This window comes from Bos indicus, chromosome 15 (assembly GCF_029378745.1).
Source record: "Bos indicus isolate NIAB-ARS_2022 breed Sahiwal x Tharparkar chromosome 15, NIAB-ARS_B.indTharparkar_mat_pri_1.0, whole genome shotgun sequence".
Taxonomy (NCBI): Eukaryota; Metazoa; Chordata; class Mammalia; order Artiodactyla; family Bovidae; genus Bos; species Bos indicus.
Window position 1 is genome coordinate 83799221 of NC_091774.1, and position 23022 is coordinate 83822242.

Below are 23022 nucleotides of genomic sequence, written 5' to 3' on the forward strand. Positions count from 1 at the left end.
GGCCGGTAATTCCTGGAAGCAAAGGGCAGTGACTCAGAGAGTTGCTTGGTGGGCGGTGGGGGAGGGTAGTGCGGGCAGGGGAGGGGGTCTGGGAACTTCTGGCTGACAAAACACACCCTGCCTCTTTGCAAGACCATCTCCTCCTCCCCCCACATCACACAGTCGCGTGGTGTCACGTCGTTTGTTAGCGGTCCGTTCACTGAACTGAAGGATGCACAGTGCGGGGCTGGTTGAGAAATGAGCCAGAGCCAGGGTGAGCTGGGCCTGCGGTGCCTCCCGCTGACTTCGAGAGACTGAGCCTCGGGGCTCCTGCTCCACTCGTGTGGGAAGATGGGCTGGCCGCAAGGACGGCTAGGCCCACAGGGCACACTGACCGACGTCAGCCATTTATAACCACTGGCAGGTGACGGCAGCAGGCACTGCAGCGTTCAGGCACCACGCCACCTGCTTCAGGGGCATTGCTTATTCAACCTCACACACACACAAATCTAAAAGGCAGGCCTTATTATTATACTCATTTTGTGGCCCCAGTGAAGCTGAAGCATACAGAGGGTAAGTCAAGTACCCAAGGGCACAAAGTTTGCAATGGCAAAGTCATGTCTCAACAGATAATCCAGCTCCAGAGCCCAAAGTCTTACTCTCTAGGCCCACACACTGACATCTTTTAGATCCTTGGTCTCAGAACCTCTTGACACTCTGAAAAAATATTTAACTGATCATTACACATTAATACAGGTAATATTTTTACTAAAATAACTCTATTTTAAAAAATAAGAATTAGTGTGGACAGTAACATTGATATAGTTTTGTAAATCTTTTTTTTAGGGTTACGTGAGATTCTTTTATTTTTAGCTTTATTGAGTTACAGTTTATTCACCAAAAAACTGCACACATTTGTATGCACATATGCCCGGTACCATCACCAAGCCGCTCAGCCTACCCGTCACTTCCAAAGTGGTCCTTCTGTCCTTTGTGGGTTTTGGTTTTAGTTTTAGATTTTAGTGACAATGCTTAATATTAGGTCTATCCTTTTAGCCTATTTTCAAGTGCACAATACCATATTATTAACTATAAATACTCTGCTGGACAGCAGATCTCTAAAACTTACTCATATTGTGTAACTTTATATCCATTGAAAAACAAATCCCCATTTAATTTGACTGCACATTCAAGGGGAACTTTCAGAAACCCCAATGCACCACATACCACCTCGTACCAATTAAATCAGAATGTGGTAAGAGTCGGACACCAGTATTTTTTGAAGGTTCCCAGGTAATTGCAATGCAGAGCAAAACTTGGAAACCACTGCTTCGCTCTTGACGGAGACAGTTAGATTCTCTCGCTGCTCCTGCATTCGACCTGTTGCAGCGCCTCACGTCCTGCAGCCTGTGGAGAATGCTGCTGTACATCCATGAAGAGGGGAAATAAGGCCTTAGTATTATGATGAAAATTGTTCTGAGGTCACAGGCCTCCTACCAGGGTCTCAAGAAACTCCCAGAGATTCCCAGGCCGCCCTTTGATGGCAGCTGCCTGGGAAGAGTTGGGGTCTCACCTCTGTCATCACTCGCTTGTCACTGACACCCTGAAAGAGGTGTAACTAGCACACATCGCAGACTGAGGCTCCGAGTGGCTAACTCTCAGACCACAAAAGGGAGCATGATTTAGTTCAGGATTTGAATCAAAATCCCTAACATTAAATCCTGTTATCCTCTGCTTCTTTAGGCATGGGGAAAACAGCATGCCTCAAGAACAAGCAAGCAGGTTTTCATTTCTGCTCTAAGCTGGAAGGAAAAGGCATAATTGAGGGCAGAGGGCGGGGGAGTGGGGTTCTGAGGAAAAGTAGATGGTAGCCAATGGGTAGGGTTCTGATGAGTAGGGTTTAAGATATATTGGAGGAGGAGGGGCCTGTCATCTAATACCAAGGCTTTTAAGTCAGGCGTTGGTTTTGACCTTTAAAGCAAAGTGACTTGAACACATTTAACCTTTGTGAGCTTTAAATTCCTACACTAAAATGTAATGACACTACCTACCTAACGTGTTTACTGGGAGCCTTAAATGAAATGTGAGTGCATTCTATGACTGCTTGGAATGTAAAAATCGCTCAGAAAATGGCGGGCTTTCTTTGAAACGTATGACTGCAGTTATCTTGCTTCCCAAACATCACTATCACTTACTCTGTGCCTCAGAGTCCGTTTCCCCCATTTCCTCTGGACTTTGGTTCCCACAGTTAATAAAACGGAATCAATGCCATAGGTGTTACATGGACAGTGTTTGGCATATAAGCAGATATGCAAGTAATGTTTTTTTTTTTTAATATAAAGTAGTCCCTCAAAGCAGAAGGAAGGGGCTTTCCTGGTAGCTCAGTGGTAAAGAATCCACCTGCTGATGCAAGAGCAAAAAAAAGCCAAAGTGTTAGTCACTTAGTTGTGTCTGACTCTTTGCAACCCCGTGGACTGTAGCCCACCAGGCTCCTCTGTCCATGGGATTTCCCAGGCAAGTGTATTGGAGTGGGTTGCCCTTTCCTTCTCCGGGGGATGGATCTCGCTGACCCAGAGAGCGAATCCTGTCTCCTGCATATCCCGCACTGCAGGTGGATTCTTTCATCGCAGAGCCACCAGGGAAGGCCTGGAAGGCCTCAGGCCTCACAGTCCTCCACGACTCAGACCCTGGGACGTTGCCGGCTATCGAAGCGCCTCAGCAGATACGCGCAGACCCGCAGCCGGAACCTTAAACGGACGGGGGTCTCACGTGTCCACCTCTCCACTCTGCGACGTCAGTGAGAGGCGGCCGCGTGGCTTCTACCTGTGCGTGCTCCACCGCAGCAAGTTCCCTGTTCAAACGCCAGCCTATCCCCCTGAGGAGCTGCCCCAGCGGTGGGGAGATGGCACTTTTTCTACGTTGCCCCAAATCAGCCTCTCCAGAACGACTTTTACTTGGTGTTAATCATCTGATTCCAGATCACCTTAAAGAAAAGAGGGAGAAATAGAGAAGAGAGAGAGAGCAAGAGAGAGGGTGTGAACTGACGTCAGGTTCAGCCGCAGAGCTGCCGTGTTTCGGCCCTTTAGACTCGGCAAACGACTGCCCAACTGTAGCCCTGGGTCTCTGATGAGATAAATTAACAGATATGAAAATGTAAAAGTCTGGGAGAATCCAAACTATGAACAAAAAGGTTGTATACTGTAGGGCAAGGGGCACAGCATCTTTGGACAGAGCTCTCTTTGCTTCCTGCTCCATACTGATTTGATCTGATCCATCTTCCATCTCACTCTCCCGGCCATCATCCTCCTCCACCCCCTCTGATCCGGCTCTGGGCTCCGGAGTCACATGGCTCCAGCCCCTGCTGCAGAGAGGACACAGGGACTAGACAGGCGGAGGGAAACGGCGAGCATGGAGGTAAAGGTGCTATTTCAGTGACACCCCAAATGTGGAGCTCTCACCTAAGGCTTCCGGGGGCTCGTTCTATAGCACCGAACAATATTTTTAGGCCATCTCTACTAAATTCAACATGAGACGCTCATGGTCCCACTAGAACTCTACGTATGGGCCAATGAGGGTGCAGAGGGCACACACCCCTTCCACTGGAAGGGCTAGGTGAGCCCGCATGGCTCTGCGCGGATGCCTCCTCCCACAGCAAATGGAAAAAGGGAGAGTCCCAACGGCCCTCTTTGGGAGAATTTCTACAGCCCTTCTTGCCCTTGGGGACCATCCACACCTGCTTGCAGGGCGGGGGTACACAGTCCTAATTAAGGCAGCGTGAAGTACGCCTGGCAGTCCCTGGGGTCTTTTTCAAGAAGTGAAACCTCCTGGTATGGCGGAACTTCTTTGTATATCCTCCGGCTCTCATAGCTGTGTATTAAACCCAAGCCATCAGCGCAGAGCCCAAGGCAGCAGAAGCCCCTGACTTCCTGTCACCTGGTATCCCTCGGCGCTCCCAGGCCTGGCCCCACTCACTCTGGCCCCCGTGTCCTGGGGAAACGAGCTGGTGAGGTGAACTCGGCGGCCAGAACCCACACATCAGCCCTTGAGCCTTGAGACCTCGGAGACTCAGGTAAGGAATCCATTTGCTCTGTTTACGTGACTGTGAGGCAGTGATGGATAAGACACAGGACGGTTCACGAGACAACAGTCTCAGCTTTGATCCTAGGGCTTCCCTGGTCGGGTTTTCTGGCAGTGTCTTCATCTGAGGAGGGCAAAACCAAGACGTGCGGTCCACCTACCATCGTAACTGCTCTCTCTCTCAAGAATGGCCTGGGCCAGTCAACTCTGGGTCATTCTACAAAAGCAGCAGACTGCAATATGTAGATTAAAGCATGCTTACTACCTGCTGGGCTCCAACCTGAGCTCCACCACCACCAAGTTACTGAACCTCAATATTCCTCGGTTTCCTTATCTGTAAAACGGGGGCAGCAGTAATACCCCTGCACTATGAAGAATAAACGAGCTAAAGTCCCGACGCTCCTAGAATGGCCCTGTACCAAGTGAGAAAATAATCAGGCACGGCTATTATGAAAACAACACGCCTCTCGCTTTAAATGCTTTTGTCTCCAGAGATATCGCACTAAATGTGAATAGCCGTAGGTGTTGGTAAGCCTCTCGGGCTAGAAGTTTCTGGACGGGCTTGGTGGACAGCAAACTGAACACAAAACCCTGCCTCAAATCCATCCCAGCCGCTGCTGGTGGGGTGGGTGGCGGTGCGAGAAGGATCTAGTGAAGGCTGATAGAGATGGCCTAACCCTGTCATGGCTCTTTCCTGAAACCAGTAACACTCCCGTAAAACGGCCTCAGCTCACTGATCGACAGGTGAGGGGACGGTCTCAGCTCACTGATCGACAGGTGAGGGGACGGTCTCAGCTCACTGATCGACAGGTGAGGGGAAATGGCTGCCTTTTGGTCTGACACCTGAGTGTGTGCAAAGCTGCCCAGGAAAGCGATTCAGTTTCTTATTTATTAGCTCACAGTGTGTAGAAAAGGGAGAAGGCAATGGCACTCCACTCTTGCACTCTTGCCTGGAAAATCCCCTGGATGGAGGAGCCTGGTGGGCCGCAGTCCATGGGGTCGCTAAGAGTTGGACACGACTGAGTGACTTCACTTTCACTTTTCACTTTCATGCATTGGAGAAGGAAATGGCAACCCACTCCAGTGTTCTTGCCTGGAGAATCCCAGGGATGGGGGAGCCTGGTGGGCTGCGGTCTATGGGGTCGCACAGAGTCAGACATGACTGAGCGACTGAACTGAACTGAACTGAAGGAATGCAAAGAGCTGGGGGTTTGAAGAATTTCTGCCCAGGAAGAGCCTTCCATGTGTGTGTGCTCAGTCTGTCTGACTCTTTTGCGGCCCCCTGGGCTGTAGCCCACCAGGCTCTTCTGTCCATGGGATTCTCCAGGCAAGAACACTAGAGTGAGTTGCCATGCCCTCCTCCAGGGGATCTCCCTGACCCATGGATTGAACCCACGTCTCTTGTGTCTCCTGCATTGGCAGGCGGGTTCTTTACCAGTAGTGCTGCCTGGGAGGCAGGAGATGTGTCCAGACCAGTGGCTTTGTGGGCAGTGTACGGATGTGAGTTTAAGAAACCATGTTGAGACCACCAGTGTTTCTGAAAACCAAGAGATGGGCAATGCTTCTTAAGCCTAAACTCTTAGAATAAAGCAAAGTCTGAAACTGTAAAAAAAAAAAAAAAAAAAAAAGTCATGTAGAGTCTGTGAGCAGCCAGGTGGAGGGTTTCTCCAGCAGGCGATGATGGATCAGAGATGAGTTCAAGTGCAGGAAAAAGTATAACTTCAGCAGGGATTTAGAGAGCCTGCTCTAGTGGCCACACAGAGGATGGATTAGGAAAGAGAGATGAAAGTCAGAAAAGTAAGATTTTTGTGCTAGACCAGGAAAGGAAACGAGAATCTCACTCATGGGGTGACACTGGCAGTAAAAAGAAAAAAGAAAAAGGTCCACCTGCAAACCAGGATCCCTTGCAGAGGTAGAAAAGGCAGGACTTGGCCACTGGCTCCACGTAGAGATGAAAGAGCTGGAGAGGAATATGGCTCCAGCTTTCCAAGCCAGGGAGGCAGGGATACGGACATGAAGCTGTCTGAGGGCTGGTGCCTGGCTCAACAGCACACTTTTTATCTCTTGGAGCTGTCTCGCCCCCAGCTCGTGGCATGCAGGACCACAGTGACACGCAGGATCTCGGTTCCCAGACCAGGGATGGAACCCGTGCTCCCTGCGGTGGAAGCGCAGGGTCTTAAACCACTGGGCCTCTAGGGAAATCCCTGCAGCACTGTCCTTGAAAAGAGCGGTTTCAGCCGAGTGGCTCCGGCAGGAACTAGCCGCGGAGTGTCGAGGAGTAAGTGGGTGGTGAGGCGGTGGAGCGAGACAGGAAGCGCTTGAGCCGCTGTGGGCACAGGACTGGGGTGGGGCTGGGAAGTGGCCGGGGCAGGCCCGGGGTAGAGGAAGGGGCTTTGGGGCTGGGGGACACTGCAGTACCTGCTAATCCTAACGAAGGTTCTTCGTTCTGTTCTGAATGTTGTGGACACCGCGGGGGAAGGAGAGGGCGGGACGAATAGAGGCGGTAGCACTGGCATATACACACGAGCGTGTAGCAGAGCAGACAGCTAGTGCGACGCCGCTGCATAGCACAGGGAAGGGAGGCTCAGAGGGAGGGCATATACATCTGTATACGGCTGGTTCATGCTGCTGTGTGGCAGAAACCAGCACAACACTGTAAAACAGTTATCCTCCAACTAAAAAAAACTTAAAAATTAAAAAACAAAACCGCAGGTTCCAGTGACAGTTATCCTCTGAGCGCCTTACGTTGAAATTATCCCATGTTCTCAAAACAAAACGCTGACTGGAGAGATCAGATCACCAAGGCAGCAAGCAACAGAGCTGGGGCCTAGAAGCAGCAGAGGTCTTTCCGCCTTATACTCCATGAACAGAACAAGAGCCGGAGACGCGAGGACAGATCTCTGAAGAATTAGGCCGCAGTGAAAGGAGACGGGCGGAGGGGCACCGGCAGCAGGGAGGAAGTGAGGCCACGCTTCCTCAGAGACAGGCACTCCGGAGGCCACGAGGGGAAAATGAAAACTATTTTGAGTGGCAAAGGAGGAAGCTGAGGTAACAAGAGCTGTGCAGCTTTGAGCTTCTGAGTAAAGGATGGGCTTATTGGACCTAAAAGTCATTATTCAAACCAAAACCCATAAAGGCTGTGGGATGGTCTTCAGTATAGATGGACAGGGGAAGCGTGTGGGCGCTGTTCACAAACCCCAAACGATTTGCAGAAGTTGCTCTAATAACACAGGGCAGGGTCTGATCAACGCAGTCCTGCTTTTAGTATAGTTCAGTGAGAATAAAACCCTCTTATGACCACATTTGACCAATGTGATCAGTCATCGCTACCAAGTGTACCCACTGGTCTCTGAGCCTAACCGTGTGCTGGAAAAGACACTGGCAGGGACAAAAAGTCACAGTGAACAATTAAAGAAAAAAGTGCACAGGGTAAGGCTGCAGGAATCTACAGTATTCTGATGAGCGCGTGGCCCAGTTTCATATATCCCCAGAGAATAAAATGAATAAAATCTTTTCAGTAGTCAGTCTACAATAACCTGCTATAAATATATATATATATATATATATACATATATATATGTATTTATATGGGCTTCTCTGGTATATATATAGTTATTTCCATGAAAAAATGAAGTAGCATAGAGAAACAAGTATGTCTGTGTTTATAAATTACCATTTACAGTAATATATGTGTTGAAGGTTTTGTAGAAATACACTTGTCAGAGTGAGACATCATTCTAAGAGAAACAAAATATTCCCCTCCAAAGTCATTAGTGCCATCAGTCATTGCTGACACAGCCCTGGCAGGACTTGTTCACATAAAAGGTTTATGTCACCAATAATATAACCTTAAGCAGCTGAGAAATAAGGAGACATTAAAACAACAGTAGTCCAGTCATCGCCTTCTGTCCAGATAACTGATGACCTTGGCTCTGGAGAGAAGCAAGGAGACCCCGGCTCACTCCATACTTGTTATTCTTGTTTAGTTGCTAAGTCATGTCTGACTCTTTGTGGCCCCGTGGACCCGCCAGGCTCCTCTGTCTATGCGGTTCCCCAGGCAAGAACCCTGGAGTGGGTTGCCATTTCCTACTCCAGGGGATCGTCCCGACCCAGGGATCCAACTCACACTTCCTGTATTGGAAGGCAGGTTCTTTACCACTGGGCCACCAGGGAAGCCCCTTCCATGCTTAACCGTGGGAGAATTAACTAAGTTCTCAGAACTCCCATTTCCATGCCCGCAGAAAGACAAAATGCCCAGTTAGTAGGAAAGGTGTGGGAGAGCTGGAGCCAGGTACCCAATATCCCTGGCACGGAGCGGGCGCTCCGTGAACAGCTCCATGTGGTCCAGCCTGCAGTGCAGAGAAAGGCACCAGCCTCAGGGCCCTGGGTTTGGCTCTGTCACTACATGCAAGGTCTTTTTTTAAAAAACGTGTCCATCATTTATTACTCATGGTAATTATGGGAGTACGTCAACATTTTTTTTGGCTGCACTGCACACAGCCTGGGGGATCTTAGTTCCCCAAGGGATCGAACCTGCACCCCCTGAATTGGAGGCACAAAGTCTTAACCGCTGGACCACCAGGGAAATCCCAAGCGCAAGGTCTCCAACAAGGCATGTCCCATCCCCGCGCCACAGTTTCCTCATTTGTCAAACAAACAGAATGGTTTCTGAGGTTCAGACTGGCGCTGAAAACTCCGCCTGCTCACCAGAAATGACTTTGTAAACTCCTTTAGTGGTCTATGTTAATATATTGCCTTTTGTTGGCGGTCTTGTGGGGAGGTTTGTGGTGCAAAGCAGGTCCCTGAGACCACCTGGCATCTGGCAGTCTAGAGATGGGGCAAACATCAGGTGTGACAAACCCATAGCCTCTCCTCGTTCCTTCAACCACGGCTCAGACAGCTATTCTGCTTTCAACTGATTTATAATCTCCCAAATAAGACAGCTATTCTGCTTTCAACTGATTTATAATCTCCCAAATCGTACATTTATATGAATTAGAAGGAAAAGCTTCACAAAGGAAAGGCTAAATTCCTGTTCCCCACGGGAGACAAAGCAGCCTGGTATCATAAATACTGTGTTGGGTAGGTCTTAGCCCTCATTTTCTAAAATTTTTATTGGCGTGTAGTTGCTTTAAAGTGTTGTTGTTAGTTTGCGCCGTCCATCCAAGTCAGCCAGCTATTACAAAAACACACATCCCCCTCGTTTTCGGATCTCCTTCCCGTTTACATCAGGGAACACTGAGCGGGGCTCCCTGTGCCACAGCAGTGGCATTAGTCAGCTCCTTCACGCCTGGGCGTGTGCAGACGTCAGCCCCAATCTCCCAGCTCATCCCTGCGCCCTTCCCCAGCTTGGTGATTCGTATGTTTGTTCTCTGTAATGATGCCTCTACTTCTGCCAAGCCCTCATTTTCAATCCCTGGTGGCTGTGACTTTGAACAAGTTACTCACGCCTCTGTGTCCTTGCTGCCGTTTCTGCACAAGCGAGGCAATGCTTCCTCCCGTCTCCCCCGTGAGGCTCAGATGAGGTGCCAGACCCAGAATGTTTGTGTTACTGGGAAGTGGGCACAGGACGGGGCCTGGGAGGCTCCCAACACCTGTCCTCAGCACCCCGGCAGGCGCCCAGAGATAAGCACGCGGGATGCACAGCCTCGGCCTCCAAGGCCACTCACGTGACTCAGTCAATGAGGACAACACGAACTCTGTGTCCCTAAAGGAAGACTTCCAGGGCCCAGGAAAGGCTCCGCGGAATTCATGCCAGTAACTGACCCAAAGAAATGAATTACGAAGGGGGTCACACGATGAAGAAGGTAGAACAGTCTTAAAGTGTCAGAACCGGAAAGGGACATTTCTGTTCAGAACCCAGAGATCAGACCACATTTACTTTCTCCTATGTACGGGGCATTTTCACTTACGTTAACATACTTATTTATCACAACCTGTCTGTGAAAGGTGTATCGGTCTCATTTTTCAGATGGGAAAAAAAATAGAAACAAATGCTCCTAAAGGAAATCATGGTAAGGACAGGAGCAAGAACAAAAGGAGCGAAGGCTTCAGACATGGGTGCTTCACCTGCATCCACTTCTTCAGTTACCTTCACGAGGACACTCCGCAACCCAGGCTCACTTTCATTACTTTTAAACGTACTCGCTTACTTGGCCGACTGTCCCCGGGTCTCGGGGCGGCACGAGGCCCCTCCCTCTTCACCGCGGCATGCGGGGTCTCTGGTGGCATCGTGCAAACTCTTGGTTGCGGCAGATGGCTCATCCCGGATGGGACCCGGGCCCCCTGCAGTGGGAGAGTGGAGTCTTAGCCACTGGACCTCTGGGGAAGTCCCAGGCGTGCTGTGACTAGTAAAGAAGAAACGCAAGGATGTATGCTCTAGTAGGGAAAGACAAACGATAAAGAAGTAGGCAAACACAGCAGCTACTCACAGTGAGTGACCACGAAGCAAAGAAAGGGAGCAGCTGCGGGAGAGTCATCGGGAGGCCGCGCTGTGGACTGAGGGCTCGGGGAAGGCTTCTTCGCGATGCTGAGGTCTGAGCTGCCCTCGGCTGAGGCACACAGGCCATAGGGCCACTGAAGTCTTAAAGCAACCGTACGAGACCGGAATTATCACTGCCCCCGTTTTATGGCTGAAGAACTTGAGGCCCAGAGTTTGAAGAACTTGCCCAAAGTTTCACAGCAAACAGGGAAATCATGATCTGAACCTAGGCAGTCTGATGTATGATTCAGGAGGCCACCGTCTTACACAGCACCTTCAAGAACCTCCCTGAGGTGACGTACTCAAGATTGCAGAGTTAGTGGGAGCAGGGCAGACTGTACTGGCCCCTCCTGACTACAGGCACAGTCTTCACCATCTTCCACCACGGTGACTCTGGCCCATCACCACGGACAAAAGCAGATAAACAGAGGACAAGGAGAAGCCCGTGAAAAGTACATTTTCTTGTATTAAAGCACAAGAGAAGCAGCCACGGGTGACGGATGCATAGAACACACGAGTTAACGAGCATGACCTTCTCCACAAAGAAAAACCGTGACCCTCGTGTGGGTGTCGAGAGTGCTGGCAGGGGGCCCTGAGCCAGACACCTGTACATCTAAAAACAGGCTCAACCTAAAGGTCCAGGATGTTCTTTTATTTGGCAGAAGTTTTTAGGACTTAAGCCCAGGAAGCAGCATCTCAAGGAATCCTGAGAGAACTGCCCTGAAGAGCCGAGGGAAGGCGCCAGGTCATTCAGAAGTTTGGAAACAAAAGGCAGGTAGCCTGAACATCAAGATGTTACTGTTAATTAAAGGAAATCAGACCTTCCAAGTTAGGGAATTCAGTGCTTTTCTATGTATGGGAAGATGTAAGAGTCTGGCCTCACGGAAATCATTCCTTTCATATTGTTGTTCAGGCGCTCAGTCGTGTCTGATCCCATGGACTGCAGCACACCAGGCCTCCCTGTCCTTCACCATATCCTGGAGCTTGCTCAAACTCATGTCCGTCGAGTCAGTGATGCCATCCAGCCATCTCATCCTCTGTCGTCCCCTTCTCCTCCCACCTTCAATCTTTCCCAGCATCAGGGTCTTTCCAATGAGTCAGTTCTTCAAATCAGGTGGCCAAAGTATTGGAGTTTCAGCTTCAGCATCAGCCCTTCCAATGAATATTCAGGACTCATTTTCTTTAGGATGGACTGGTTGAATCTCCTTGCTGTCCAAGGGACTCTCAAGAGTCTTCTCTGACACCACAGTTCAAAAGCATCAGTTCTTTGGTGCTCAGCTTTCTTTATGGACCAACTCTCACATCCATACATGACCACAGGAAAAACCATAGCCTTGACTAGACGGACTTTTGTTGGCAAAGTAATGTCTCTGCTTTTTAATATGCTGTCTAGGTTGGTCATAGCTTTTCTTCCAAGGAGCAAGCGTCTTTTAATGGGTGCCCTTAGGGCTCAGAAATTCACACTGCAGGGCCAGAATCACTGATGACTCTGACATCCTCAATTACTGATCAGGCAGGAAATACTCCACTTGTCATACCTTGTCTGAGATGCTCCCCCACCCTGTCTCAGAACGTGGAAGGAGGCTTTGCCTCAGATCCAAAGCCAGTAGGAAGAGGCTCTGACTGTCTTCAGTGACACCTTGCAGAGAACACAGAGGAAACTATTCAGATTCACGACAAGGTAGAAGTTAGCTAACAGTCCTGTTTCCTCTCATTTTATTACTTATCTTCAGGAGTCTGAGGGTGAAATGACGACACCCAGGAATTCAATGGTTGGAGCCTTCCCAGCAGAGCCTCTGAAAGGTCCCATTGCCATGCATGCTGCTCAGAAAGTGGTTCCCAGGAGGGTGCCTGTGGTGGTGGGCCCCACACAGAGCTTCTTCATGAGGGAAGCGAAGGCTCTGGGGGTAAGTCAGTCACCCTGCATTCCACATCCTAGGGACTCTCTGGCCTCTGGAAGCAGCTGCTACAGGCCAGGTACAGGATTCAACATGACTAGAAGGTATTTGATCCAACATGAGGTGTTCTTTATGTCTGACATGGGCTGTGGGGCAGGGGGGGGGGGAGGTGGAGGTGGTCAAACCAGGGATGCAGAGATTACTGCGGTTTATGTTCCCCTGCCCCGATCCTGAGACTTGCACAGTTAGGGGCCTCCATCCCAATTCATCACCAGTATCCCAGTATACCTGCCATGGAAATGCCGGGGTGGTGGGGAAAATGAATCTGAAGATGACAAAGGTCTTGGGCCCTTGAACGCTTGCTCTGGACATCTCACACCGCCCTTCCGCCCTCCTGCGGAAGTTCCGCCATCAGCGCCCCTCTCCTCCCCGCAGGCTGTCCAGATCATGAACGGGCTGTTCCACATTGCCCTGGGCAGCCTCATGCTGATCCACATGGACGTCTACATGCCCATCTGTGTAACCTTGTGGTACCCTCTCTGGGGAGGCATCATGGTGAGTAAAACCTAGTAACCTTAATGGGGAGTGATGCAGACAAAAAAGTTCAAAGCAGCTCCACAGGAATATACCAGATCACCTATGTGTTGAGGAAAGCGTAGGAGTGGGGAACAGGTTGTCTGGTTGAAGTGATTTAGAGGAAAAAGAGGCTGAGTTGAGCTTGAGTCTCATGGTTGAGTCACTGGTCACACTTCTTGGGAATTCAGAGAACGGGGCCCGACGTGGATGTCCACAGCGGGGGAAGACCGCTCCAAGGACGACCTCTCCAAACTCAACGGCCGGGGTGGAGCTGGGTGGGTCCTAGACTGTACGGGTTGGTGTTTCAGAAAGCAAGAGTGGGCGGGGGCATTGCAGCTCCTCCCACCTGGCCCTTCTTCCGGACGATTCTCTTTAGTTCCTGTCTCGTGTGGTGAAACAGTCTCATGCCAAGTAAACCCCCCTCGCCTGTCAGCGGAGCAGTAATCCTCATGGCTGCTCCACGTGCAGCTTTCCAAGTCTGCAACCCTGTGTGCATGAGGTGTGAGGCAGTGATGTCTTTATCCCCATTACACTTTCACAGATGAGCTCTGAAGACAGGTTCAGGACTGAAATTTTCAGGGCAAGGAGAGATCGACTAGAGCCAGAGTTTCCTCCATTTTACAGCTTGAAGAGTAGAACGGGAACACGAGAAACAGTGATCACTTCCGGTAGCAGCCCACATTTTAATGATGCGCCTGCTACGTGAGGCCAAGTGCCTCTTCTGCGTCAGTTCACTCATCATTGCCATCAGTCATTGAAAACACGGTGGACTCCAAAGAACAAGTCCCCAAATTGTTTTAAAAAATGGAAAGCTAAAAATAAAACTTTTAAATTCACAGTGTGAGTACCAATTGACATGGAAATGTGAGTTCTGCCTCTGGTTTTACTAAGTGCCTAGTCACAGATCCCCAGCTGGTTGAATGAAAGGCATGGATTTAATGTGGTTGAGCCTGAATAGTGGAGAAATATGTGCTGAAAAATGAATGAGTCCATTAAAAAGGGCAGGGAAAGTGGTTGAAAGGGTGGACAGCTTTTTCACAATCGCTTCTCCACATTAAAAGGTGATCTTCCTCTCTGCCCCTCTCCCTGCTGCTTCTCCCATCTCTCCCCACCCACCACCTCTCTTTTTTACAGTTCATCATTTCTGGATCACTGCTGGCAGCAGCGGAGAAGAACTCCACACAGAGCATGGCAAGTAACACATGCCCTCCTTTCCCGCACATCAGAGCACTGTCTGCTTTCTCAGCTGGAAACAAGGACCCTGGAAGACCCTTGGAGTCACAGTAGCAGTTACCCCTCAACCCCCAGAAGTGAAAGATCCTCTATGATGCTACTGTGACTGGTTCATAACAAACGTGAAAACGGGATGTTCGTGGAAACAGAGGCAGATCGATGAAGAGCAGGCTTATGGTCTCAGGAATGAGAGATGCTGCAAGAGACTGAGATCTCTTTGAAAGTCGTGTCTGTTCTCTCAGATCAGCATTGAGGAAAATGGTCTAATCAAGACCGTGGTTGACTCAAGTCTTAGTTAACCTTGAGCTGTAGCCTTGGGCAAGCCAGCTTCCCCCTACGTACCTCTAAATTTTCACCTAAGAGATGGAGATAACAGTCCTTGCTACCATATGAAACTGTCCTGAGGATAAAACAGAGTAACGTATATGCAGGATAAAGTATATGAAGGTGCTTCAGGGGCTATAAGGAGCTAGAGGGGTCTTGCTCATGGAACTCCTCAGGACACATTCACACCCAGGTAGACCCCCTGACTCTCTACAGGTCAAGAGTTTACCAGCAGGCTTCCTTTTTCAACTTTTCTACATTTACTAAGGTCTTCCTAATTTAAGTCACTTCCGAAGTCCATGAGAGATTGAGATGGCTCCCCTCTAGAGGTGGTCTGACAAACTCACTTTGTGGGGAAAACAACTGTTTATGAAGATGAAGTTGTATTTAAAGTACAGCCCGTCGTACTGACTTGATCTGTAGGTCACACAACCAGGGATGAAATGTCCGTGTTGTAAGATAATCTTCAGTAACCACACGTCATTGTGGTGCTTATTGCGTGAATCGTCCTGGTTTTGACCCTTCGTCATCCCTGCAAGGTGGCGAGCCCTACCCAGGATGCCAGCCCTAAGTGTGTTTGTTTTGGGAGGTGGCTGGCTGACCGGGGCTGACTGCAGCCTGTGTCCACAGGGAGGAGGAGGTGCATTACTACTTGTGTGTCTCCACCCGATGGCGCAGACCTGGAGGGGCCAACCTGCTCTCTCCCTGCCTGTACCCACAAGGCATCCTGCTTCACTGTGACACACCCTGAATACTACTTACTTCATTTGCTCAACAGCTGTGCACTGAACGTCTACTAGGATTCCAGGGGGCGGGGGGGAGGGGGGAAGGGGTGGGCCCTGGCAGCTAAAGGAAGTACAAGGATCGCTTTAGAACATTTTCTCAATGAACTGATTGGATGGGTGGCATAAATGAGGTGAGGAGGACCGAGAGCGAGACAAGGTGCAGACAGGAAGGTGTTTATTTTACAGTGACAAAGACGCTAAAACAGCCAAGAGAGACAGGACTTAGCAGGATTTAGATGTAGTACCTTTATGAGTCAGGAAAATAAGGTCTGGAACTCTGTCCTAGCTCATATTGTCCAATTGGAAATTAGACTCAATTAATAAGTATCTGTGTCTCTTATTTCAGCTTACAGGAAGACTAATAATGAACTCTTTGAGCCTCTTTGCTGCTATTTCTGGAATAATTTTTTTGATCATGGACATATTTAATATGACAATTTCCCACTTTTTTAAAATGGAGAATCTGAACCTTATTAAGACTCAGGTGCCGTATATTAACATCAACAACTGTGAGCGAGCTAACCCTGATGAGAATAACTCTCAGTCCGTGGAATATTGTGCCAGGATACGGTTTGTGTTCCTGGTGAGTATGAAGTGGGATTTACTTTCCGGAAGGAAACACGGCATTTCTCTTACGATCATCAACTCTGGGTCCAGGCTGTCTGTGCCTGTTGCTTAGTGCCTACGTGCTTTTGAGCAGAATTCTGGCCACATCGCACTCTGTCTCATTTTCTTCCTCTGTAAAATGGGAGATGGTGACAGTATTTATACAACTGTTCTGAGGGATGAGTTAACACGTGAAAAGCACTTCGAACAGTGTCTGGTACACAGAAAGTGCTATTTAAGCCTTTGCTTTAACATTTATTAGTACTATTAATGGAACTAATCTTTATTATTAAGATGAACATTGAAGAACCTAAGTTGTAATAAATGCCATTTGCCTCAAGGGCTTCCCACGTGGCTCAATAGTAAAGAATCCACCTGCCGATGCAGGAGAGGTGGTTTTGATCCCTGGGTCTGGAAGATCCCCTGGAGAAGGAAATGGCAACCCACTCCAATACTCTTGCCTGGAAAATCCCATGGACAGAGGAGCCTGGCGGGTTACTGTCCATGAGGTCATAAAAGAGCTGGACATGACTTTAATGACTAAAACTTCACTTCACTTGAAGGAAAAAAAATACATCTCCCAGGTGTGGAGAAATTTCCTTGGTGTAATACTATACCACCTAAAGCTGGATCCAGTTTCATGTGGAGCTCACATTAAACTGTTCTTACCTGCACGGAATTGATTCTTCAACTAATTATTACTGCCTTATTTTCGGTCAACAACACACACTCTCTGTTATGTGCCAGGAGCTGCACTAAGGGTTAGGGTTATGCAGATGCCAGCATTTCTCACAGTCAGTCACATTTCCCTCCAGAACTGGCCTTTTAATCATTTACTTTTAGTCAACGGTCATGTGCTGTGCATTAACCATATTCTCGTATCTTCATTAGTACATTTTTACCCTCATTTTTCTGTTCTTCAGAGCAATTTCGCAGTGATGATGATCTTTGCATTCCTCCAGAAACTTGTGACAGCTGGCACTGTTGAGAATGAATGGAAAAAACTATGCTCCAGACCCAAAGCTGTAAGTAGAAGCTGTGCTACTCACAACCTCCCTTAGGAAAGTCTCACCTGCAAAAAATCATCTATGGAGGGCGTAATCTGATGAGTCTGGAGCATCATGAAAAATGATTCTTGCATATTTCTGGGAAGCAGAAAATACCAGTAATGTTCAGCGCATTTGAGAAATGGCTGACTGGGGCTGACTGCAGCCTGTGTCCACAGGGAAGGAGAGGTGCATTACTACTTGTGTGTCTCCACCCGATGGCGCAGACCTGGAGGGGCCAACCTGCTCTCTCCCTGCCTGTACCCACAAGGCATCCTGCTTCACTGTCACACACCCTGAATACTACTTACTTCATTTGCTCAACAGCTGTGCACTGAACGTCTACTAGGATTCCCAGGGTGGGGAGGGGGCGGGGGCATGGCAGTTAAAAGAAGTATAAGGGTCCTGTGCTCCGTGCATCCTCTTACTAACCTTGGACTCTGCTGGACTTCAGTCATGCCTCCTGATTTCAGGTTTCCATACCTAGAAGGCTGAAGGCTGATTACAGCCACTAGTTCTTCCAAACCCAATTTTGCAGTACTCCCTTCTCCCCTCTTCTTTCTACCTAATCTCTCTTCCAAAACAGCAGGTTCAAAGAGGCCCTACGGTTGAGAGATATGAATATCCCAGTGACAGATCAACTGTCGACGGCTTCAGAACCATAGGATGTCAGCTTTGCAACAGAATTTAGAAATCAGTGTTAATGCCTTCATTTTGCAAGTGAGGAAAACAGGACTAGAGACAGCAAGTTAATACTTTCCTGAGGTTATCTCCAATAAAGCCCCATCAAAACTGAAATATAAATTCCTCTGTTATCGCAGTGTTCTTTCCCGAATACTGTGAGTTCATTCCAGGTAAGGTGGCAAGTATTTGCTGGCCTTGAGGATAAGCCTTGACTAGTGGTTTGGTGAGGATCTGAACACCTGGGATACCAATCCTGGTATGCAGAAGCATTTAGAAAACAGCATAAAAACCAGGAGATACCAATATTTGTGCAGATTCTTGAGAAATGTGCCAGTGATCAAAGTCGAGAAAAGTTTGCTCAATTTTGTGTTCCAGAACGTTGTTCTCCTGTCAGCTGAAGAAAAAAAGGAGCAGGCGATCGAAATAAAAGAAGAAGTGGTTGAGCAGATTGAAGTGGCTGAGCAGATTGAAATATCTTCCCTACCAAAGAATGAAGAAGACATTGAGATTATTCCAGTCCAAGAAGAAGAGGAAGAAGAAGCAGAAATGAACTTTCCAGAGCCCCCCCAAGATCAGGAAGACTCGCCAATAGAGAACGACAGTGTCCCTTAAACTGCTTTTTTCTTTTGCTGTTTTCTTTTCTCTTTCAGTGTTAGTGTTCACAGCTTCCCAGAGACTTACTCACCCGCGTTTCTGAAGGCGCTCTGCACGTGGCCTCGAGTCTTCCTCTGGTCTTGGCGTGGAGCGACCACAGACAGCTCCCTTCTCCCCATCCTCATCAGAGTATGAACACAGGCCCCTGCAGCAGACTGTCGCACCGTGCTTCTCGCTTAGGCAGCCTTCTTACAGTGAAAAGAGAGAGGTCCGAATAAGGGCTGTGGAGTGTGATTTGTCACTGGCCTGACTCTTGGACAAGGTGTAGCAGAGTAGTCACAGCAGCAGTAGCAGCAGCAGAAGTTTGTTTTTTCATTTTTCTCTCTGCAATAGGCAGACTCTGTATCAGATGAAAAATGTAAGTGACTGCTCCATGCCATCCTTAAGCTATCTTTGATTTCTTCCACATCTACATTTGTGTGTGTGTGTGTGTGTGTGATCTCTTTTGTACCACTGTTTTCAGGAAAGTAAAAAATAATAATAATGAGGCACGGTAAAGAACCTATCCCATCTGTCTTTCTTTGGGGCTGACACTGTTGCCTTTGCGTCTCACTGGAGGAGCTCTAAGGGGCCAGTCCTCAGCCCTGTCTGTACAAACAGCACCGCTTATGCCTGGATCTGTCTCCTTCCGTCTTAACTTTTCCTAGCTCCTCCTCTAGGCTCTTGGCTGCACTGTCTACATACTTTTCCCCTTTAGGCAAGAGAAGAAAGGATGACAGAAACAAATGCCGTAATGAATGCCCAAGTCGCAAAGGATGATCAGTGCTTGCATTTTTCAGTGTTTTCCAGTTCACAAAACATTTTATCAAATAATTGTCATTGATCTTCCATGATCAAGGAAAAAAATTCCTATCTCTGTTTTACAATGTTCACATAGTAAGCAAATAAATCAATGTAACTTGTCAATAGTCACCGCAAGTAATTTTGAGAGTCTTATTTCATACTCAGATCTTCTTATTCAAATACTGTAATGCTTGAAACCACAGAATTGCCTATCCAGTGTCTACGTAAGAGCCGAATCAACAGGTTTATCAAGCACCTGCTCTCTGACCAGCATGAAAGAGGTGTTGAGAAAGACACAAAAGAATCAGAAATCATGTTTTACCCCTTGGGGACAAAAAACTTAAACATTCAGTCTTCAAAAACTCACTAACATACAATTCGCTGTCAGATTATAAAATGCAGATACTAAGTGCTAGAGACATTCTGAGAAAGATCATGCTCGAAAATAACACAATTACTTACAATGCCAGATCTCAGGGACTGTTTACCCTACCTCTAGATTCTTGTTCAGAGAGGTTACTACCCTACACAGAGAGAGCGTTAACCTAGGAAGATATCACTAAAATCTATCAACCATGTTTGAGCATTTACTGCAGGTAAATGCTGCCAGACCCTGACGGGTATATAGATGATGCAATTTGCACCCTCAGGGACACTTCCACTTTGTTAGGGACCACGGATAAAAGATATTTGTGGTGATTAGAGAAAAAAAAGTAGGTGGGGCATTTCTCTGTGTAAAGTTCTTGAAAATGGCTTTAAATGAATAAAACACTATGTGTGCTCAGCTGCAGCAGCTGATTCAAACAAGGTGTTCCTCTAAGCTTCTCTACTCTTGTTAACATCCTGGTCACAGGAGCCTCCAACATTCTCAAGTTCGTATTCACGTAACCCTAGTCTGGGTTTGAACCGTGAGATGTCAAGACATTGACTATTCGTGTCAATATATTCTAACACACACACACACACACACACATTCCCAAGGAAAATTCTCCTGGAGTAGGTCATTAATAACACATTCCTTTCTGTCTTCACCCCAGAATGTGCCAGGACTATGGGGCGGTGAACTAGGACCAGCCCCCACCTTGGACTAGGGGAAAGGGAAGAGGTGCGGCTATGACTAACTCAAGGCAAAAACTGGTGAGAAAACCTCCAAAAAAGACAAGAGCTTGGGACTTCCCTGGCTGTCCAGTGGTTAAGACTGCATTTCCAATGCTGGAGGCATGGGTTTGATCCTTCATTGGGGAACTAAGATCCTACATGCCATGCTGCATGGCCAAAAAAAAAAAAAAAAAATTAAGGACAGGAGTTCTTATTTCTATCTCATTTTCTCAACTTCTTAAATATATATGAGGATCCTTCTCCAAACACATGGCTTCCTTAAGTATTTTAGTTTCTTTTATTCATTTTTTTAAATAGGGCTTCCCTCGTAGCTCAGTCGGTAAACAATCTATCTGCAATACAGGAGACCTGGGTTCAATTCCTGGGTTGGGAAAATGCCCGGGAGAAGGAAATGGCAACCCACTCCAGTATTCTTGCCTGGAGAATTCCATGGACAGAAGAGCCTGGCAGGCTACGGTCAATGGGGTCGCAAGAGTCGGACTTGACTTAGTAACTAAATCAATTCATTTTTATATTTTCAAATAGTTTTTACTGAGCCTACATTAACTCCTTATCGCAAGACACCACTGATGTCTACTCTTAGAAAATGAAAATCCTTGTTATGACTTTCTTTCCAGTTATCTCTTTGGCAATTTGTTCACTGACCACCCCACTCTGCTCAGGATTAAGAGATTTCTTGGGATGCAGGAAGTTTAGTGCTAAAACCCAGATTGTCTGAGGCAAACCAGGATGAATGGTTGATCACCCTAGTTCAAGACAATACATGATTTTACCCAGATGCAATCACTGCGTAATAATATAATATTTTATACTTAAATTTATATCATAAATATATTTCTTTTGTTGTTGTTGTTTAGTCAGTCAGTCGTGTCTGACTCTTTGCGACCCCATGGACTGCAGCATGCCAGGCTTCCTTGTCCTTCATCATCTCCCAGAGTTTGCTCAAATTCATGTCCATTGAGTTGGTGATGCCATCCAACCATCTCATCCTCTGTCATCCCCTTCTCCTCCTGTCCTCAATCTTTCCCAGCATCAGAGTCTTTTCCAATGAGTCAGCTCTTTGCATCAGGTAGCGGAAGTATTGGTGCTTCAATGAAGCTTCAGTCCTTCCAACGAATATTCGGGATTGACTTCCTTTAGGATTGACTGGCTTGATCTCCTTGCTGTTCAAGGGACGCTCAAGAGTCTTCTCCAACACCACAGTTCAAAAGCATCAATTCTTCAGTGCTCAGCTTTCTTTATGGTCCAGCTCTTACATCCATATATGACCACTGGAAAAAAGACATAGTTTTGACTACATGGACCTTTGCTGGCAAAGTGATGTTTCTACTTTTCAATACACTGTCTAGGTTTGTCATAGCCTTTCTTCCAAGGAGCAAGCATCTTTTAACTTTATGGCTGTAGTCACTGTCTGCAGTGATTTTAGAGCCTAAGAAAATAAAACCTGTCATTGTTTCCATTGTTTCCCCATCTATTTGCAGTGACGTGATGGGACCAGATGTCAGGTCTTCAATTTTTGAATATTGAATTTTAAGCCAGCTTTTCAACTCTCCTCTTTCACTTTCACCAAGAGGCTCTTTAGTTCCTCTTTTTCTGCCATTGGGGTGGTGTCATCTGAATGTCTAAGGTTATTGATATTTGTCCTGGCAATCTTGATTCCAGCTTGGGATCCCTCCAGCCCAGCGTTTCTCATGGTGCACTCTGCATATGAGTTAAATAAGCAGGGGACAGTATACAGCCTTGACGTGCTCCTTTCTTGATGTGGAGCCAGTCTGTCGCTCCACTCCAGTTCTAACCGTTGCTTCTTCACCTGCATACAGGTTTCTCAGGAGGCAGGTAAGGTGGTTTGGTATTCCCATCTCTTTAAGAATTGTCCACAGTTTGTTGTGATCCACACAGTCAAAGGCTTTAGTATAGTCCATGAAGCAAAAGTAGATATTTCTATACTGTTACATAATTTTTTTATTGGTATATAATTTTCTTAAGTATTATTTTTAGTTGCAACTTAGTACTTCACTGAATCAATATAGGATAATTAACCATTCCTCTATAATTGGGTACTTAGGGTATTTCCTTGTCTTTTTGGGTTTTTTTGCAAATCACTTTTATAGCTGCAGAAACCATGAGCAAGAAAAAACATATTTCCTGTTCTCATTATTCAAAATGTGGTTTCACATGTCAGGCCTCGTCAATTCCACCAGCAGGAAGCACTGGCACTTGTTAAAAGCCAGGGAATTAGTTTTTATCACACTTTGAGAAGAGAAAAATCCAATACACAGAAAAGGTAGCTTGGATTTGATTTGTTTTTAAACTCTTGGTACACAACCTACAACACCAATCAGAAATCGTCATAAGTCTGTAAACCTGAGAGGTTATACATTCTCAGCTAAAGAGAACCAAGCAATATAAACTGAATATGGTAGAATCATTTGGTGGCAAAGCTGCAGCTAAGCTAGGAGTTTCCCATGGAATTATGTTTGCCCCCTGCTCACCTCTTCCACTGATGACTTACTGTAAGAAAGTTACTCTTACCTAGTATGCATTCTGCTGCAAGGGAGAACAAACATTCTAAAGCAAGAACTAATCATTGGGGAATCATTAATTATCCAAAAGTACTTACTGATGCCAGCCTATCAGTAAGCAAAAATAAGCAGAGTCCCCTCCTTGTAGAGCTTACTATCTGGTTAGACAGAGATCAGTAATATACTCATGAGGCACTTACTATGGGTATGACATCCTGTGAAGAACAGAGTGGTATACTTCGAGATAAGAAAAGT

The 23022-nt window shown here is 47.2% G+C and overlaps 1 protein-coding gene across 2 annotated transcripts; it reads left to right on the plus strand.

Moving 5' to 3' along the window:
• Positions 1-3895: 3895 nt before the first annotated feature.
• Positions 3896-19255, plus strand: LOC109569985 (B-lymphocyte antigen CD20). Of its 2 annotated transcripts, none has more exons than XM_019975817.2 (7): positions 3896-4048; positions 12271-12444; positions 12871-12990; positions 14146-14202; positions 15700-15936; positions 16883-16984; positions 18065-19255. In XM_019975817.2, exons 2-7 carry the CDS (start codon positions 12286-12288, stop codon positions 18299-18301), a joined length of 912 nt encoding a protein of 303 aa, XP_019831376.1. In that variant the 5' UTR covers positions 3896-4048; positions 12271-12285; the 3' UTR covers positions 18302-19255. The 2 variants fall into 2 exon arrangements, with proteins under 2 accessions (XP_019831376.1, XP_070623620.1); XM_070767519.1 differs by lacking the exon at positions 3896-4048 and adding an exon at positions 4759-4866.
• Positions 19256-23022: the final 3767 nt, after the last annotated feature.

Coding starts and splice junctions, on each gene's coding strand:
- LOC109569985 (XM_019975817.2), top strand. CDS start 12,286: ATGACGACACCCAGGAATTCAATGGTTGGAGCCTTCCCAGCAGAGCCT. Junction 14,203..15,699: donor AGAACTCCACACAGAGCATG/GCAAGTAACACA, acceptor CTCTTATTTCAG/CTTACAGGAAGACTAATAAT. Junction 16,985..18,064: donor TATGCTCCAGACCCAAAGCT/GTAAGTAGAAGC, acceptor TTTGTGTTCCAG/AACGTTGTTCTCCTGTCAGC.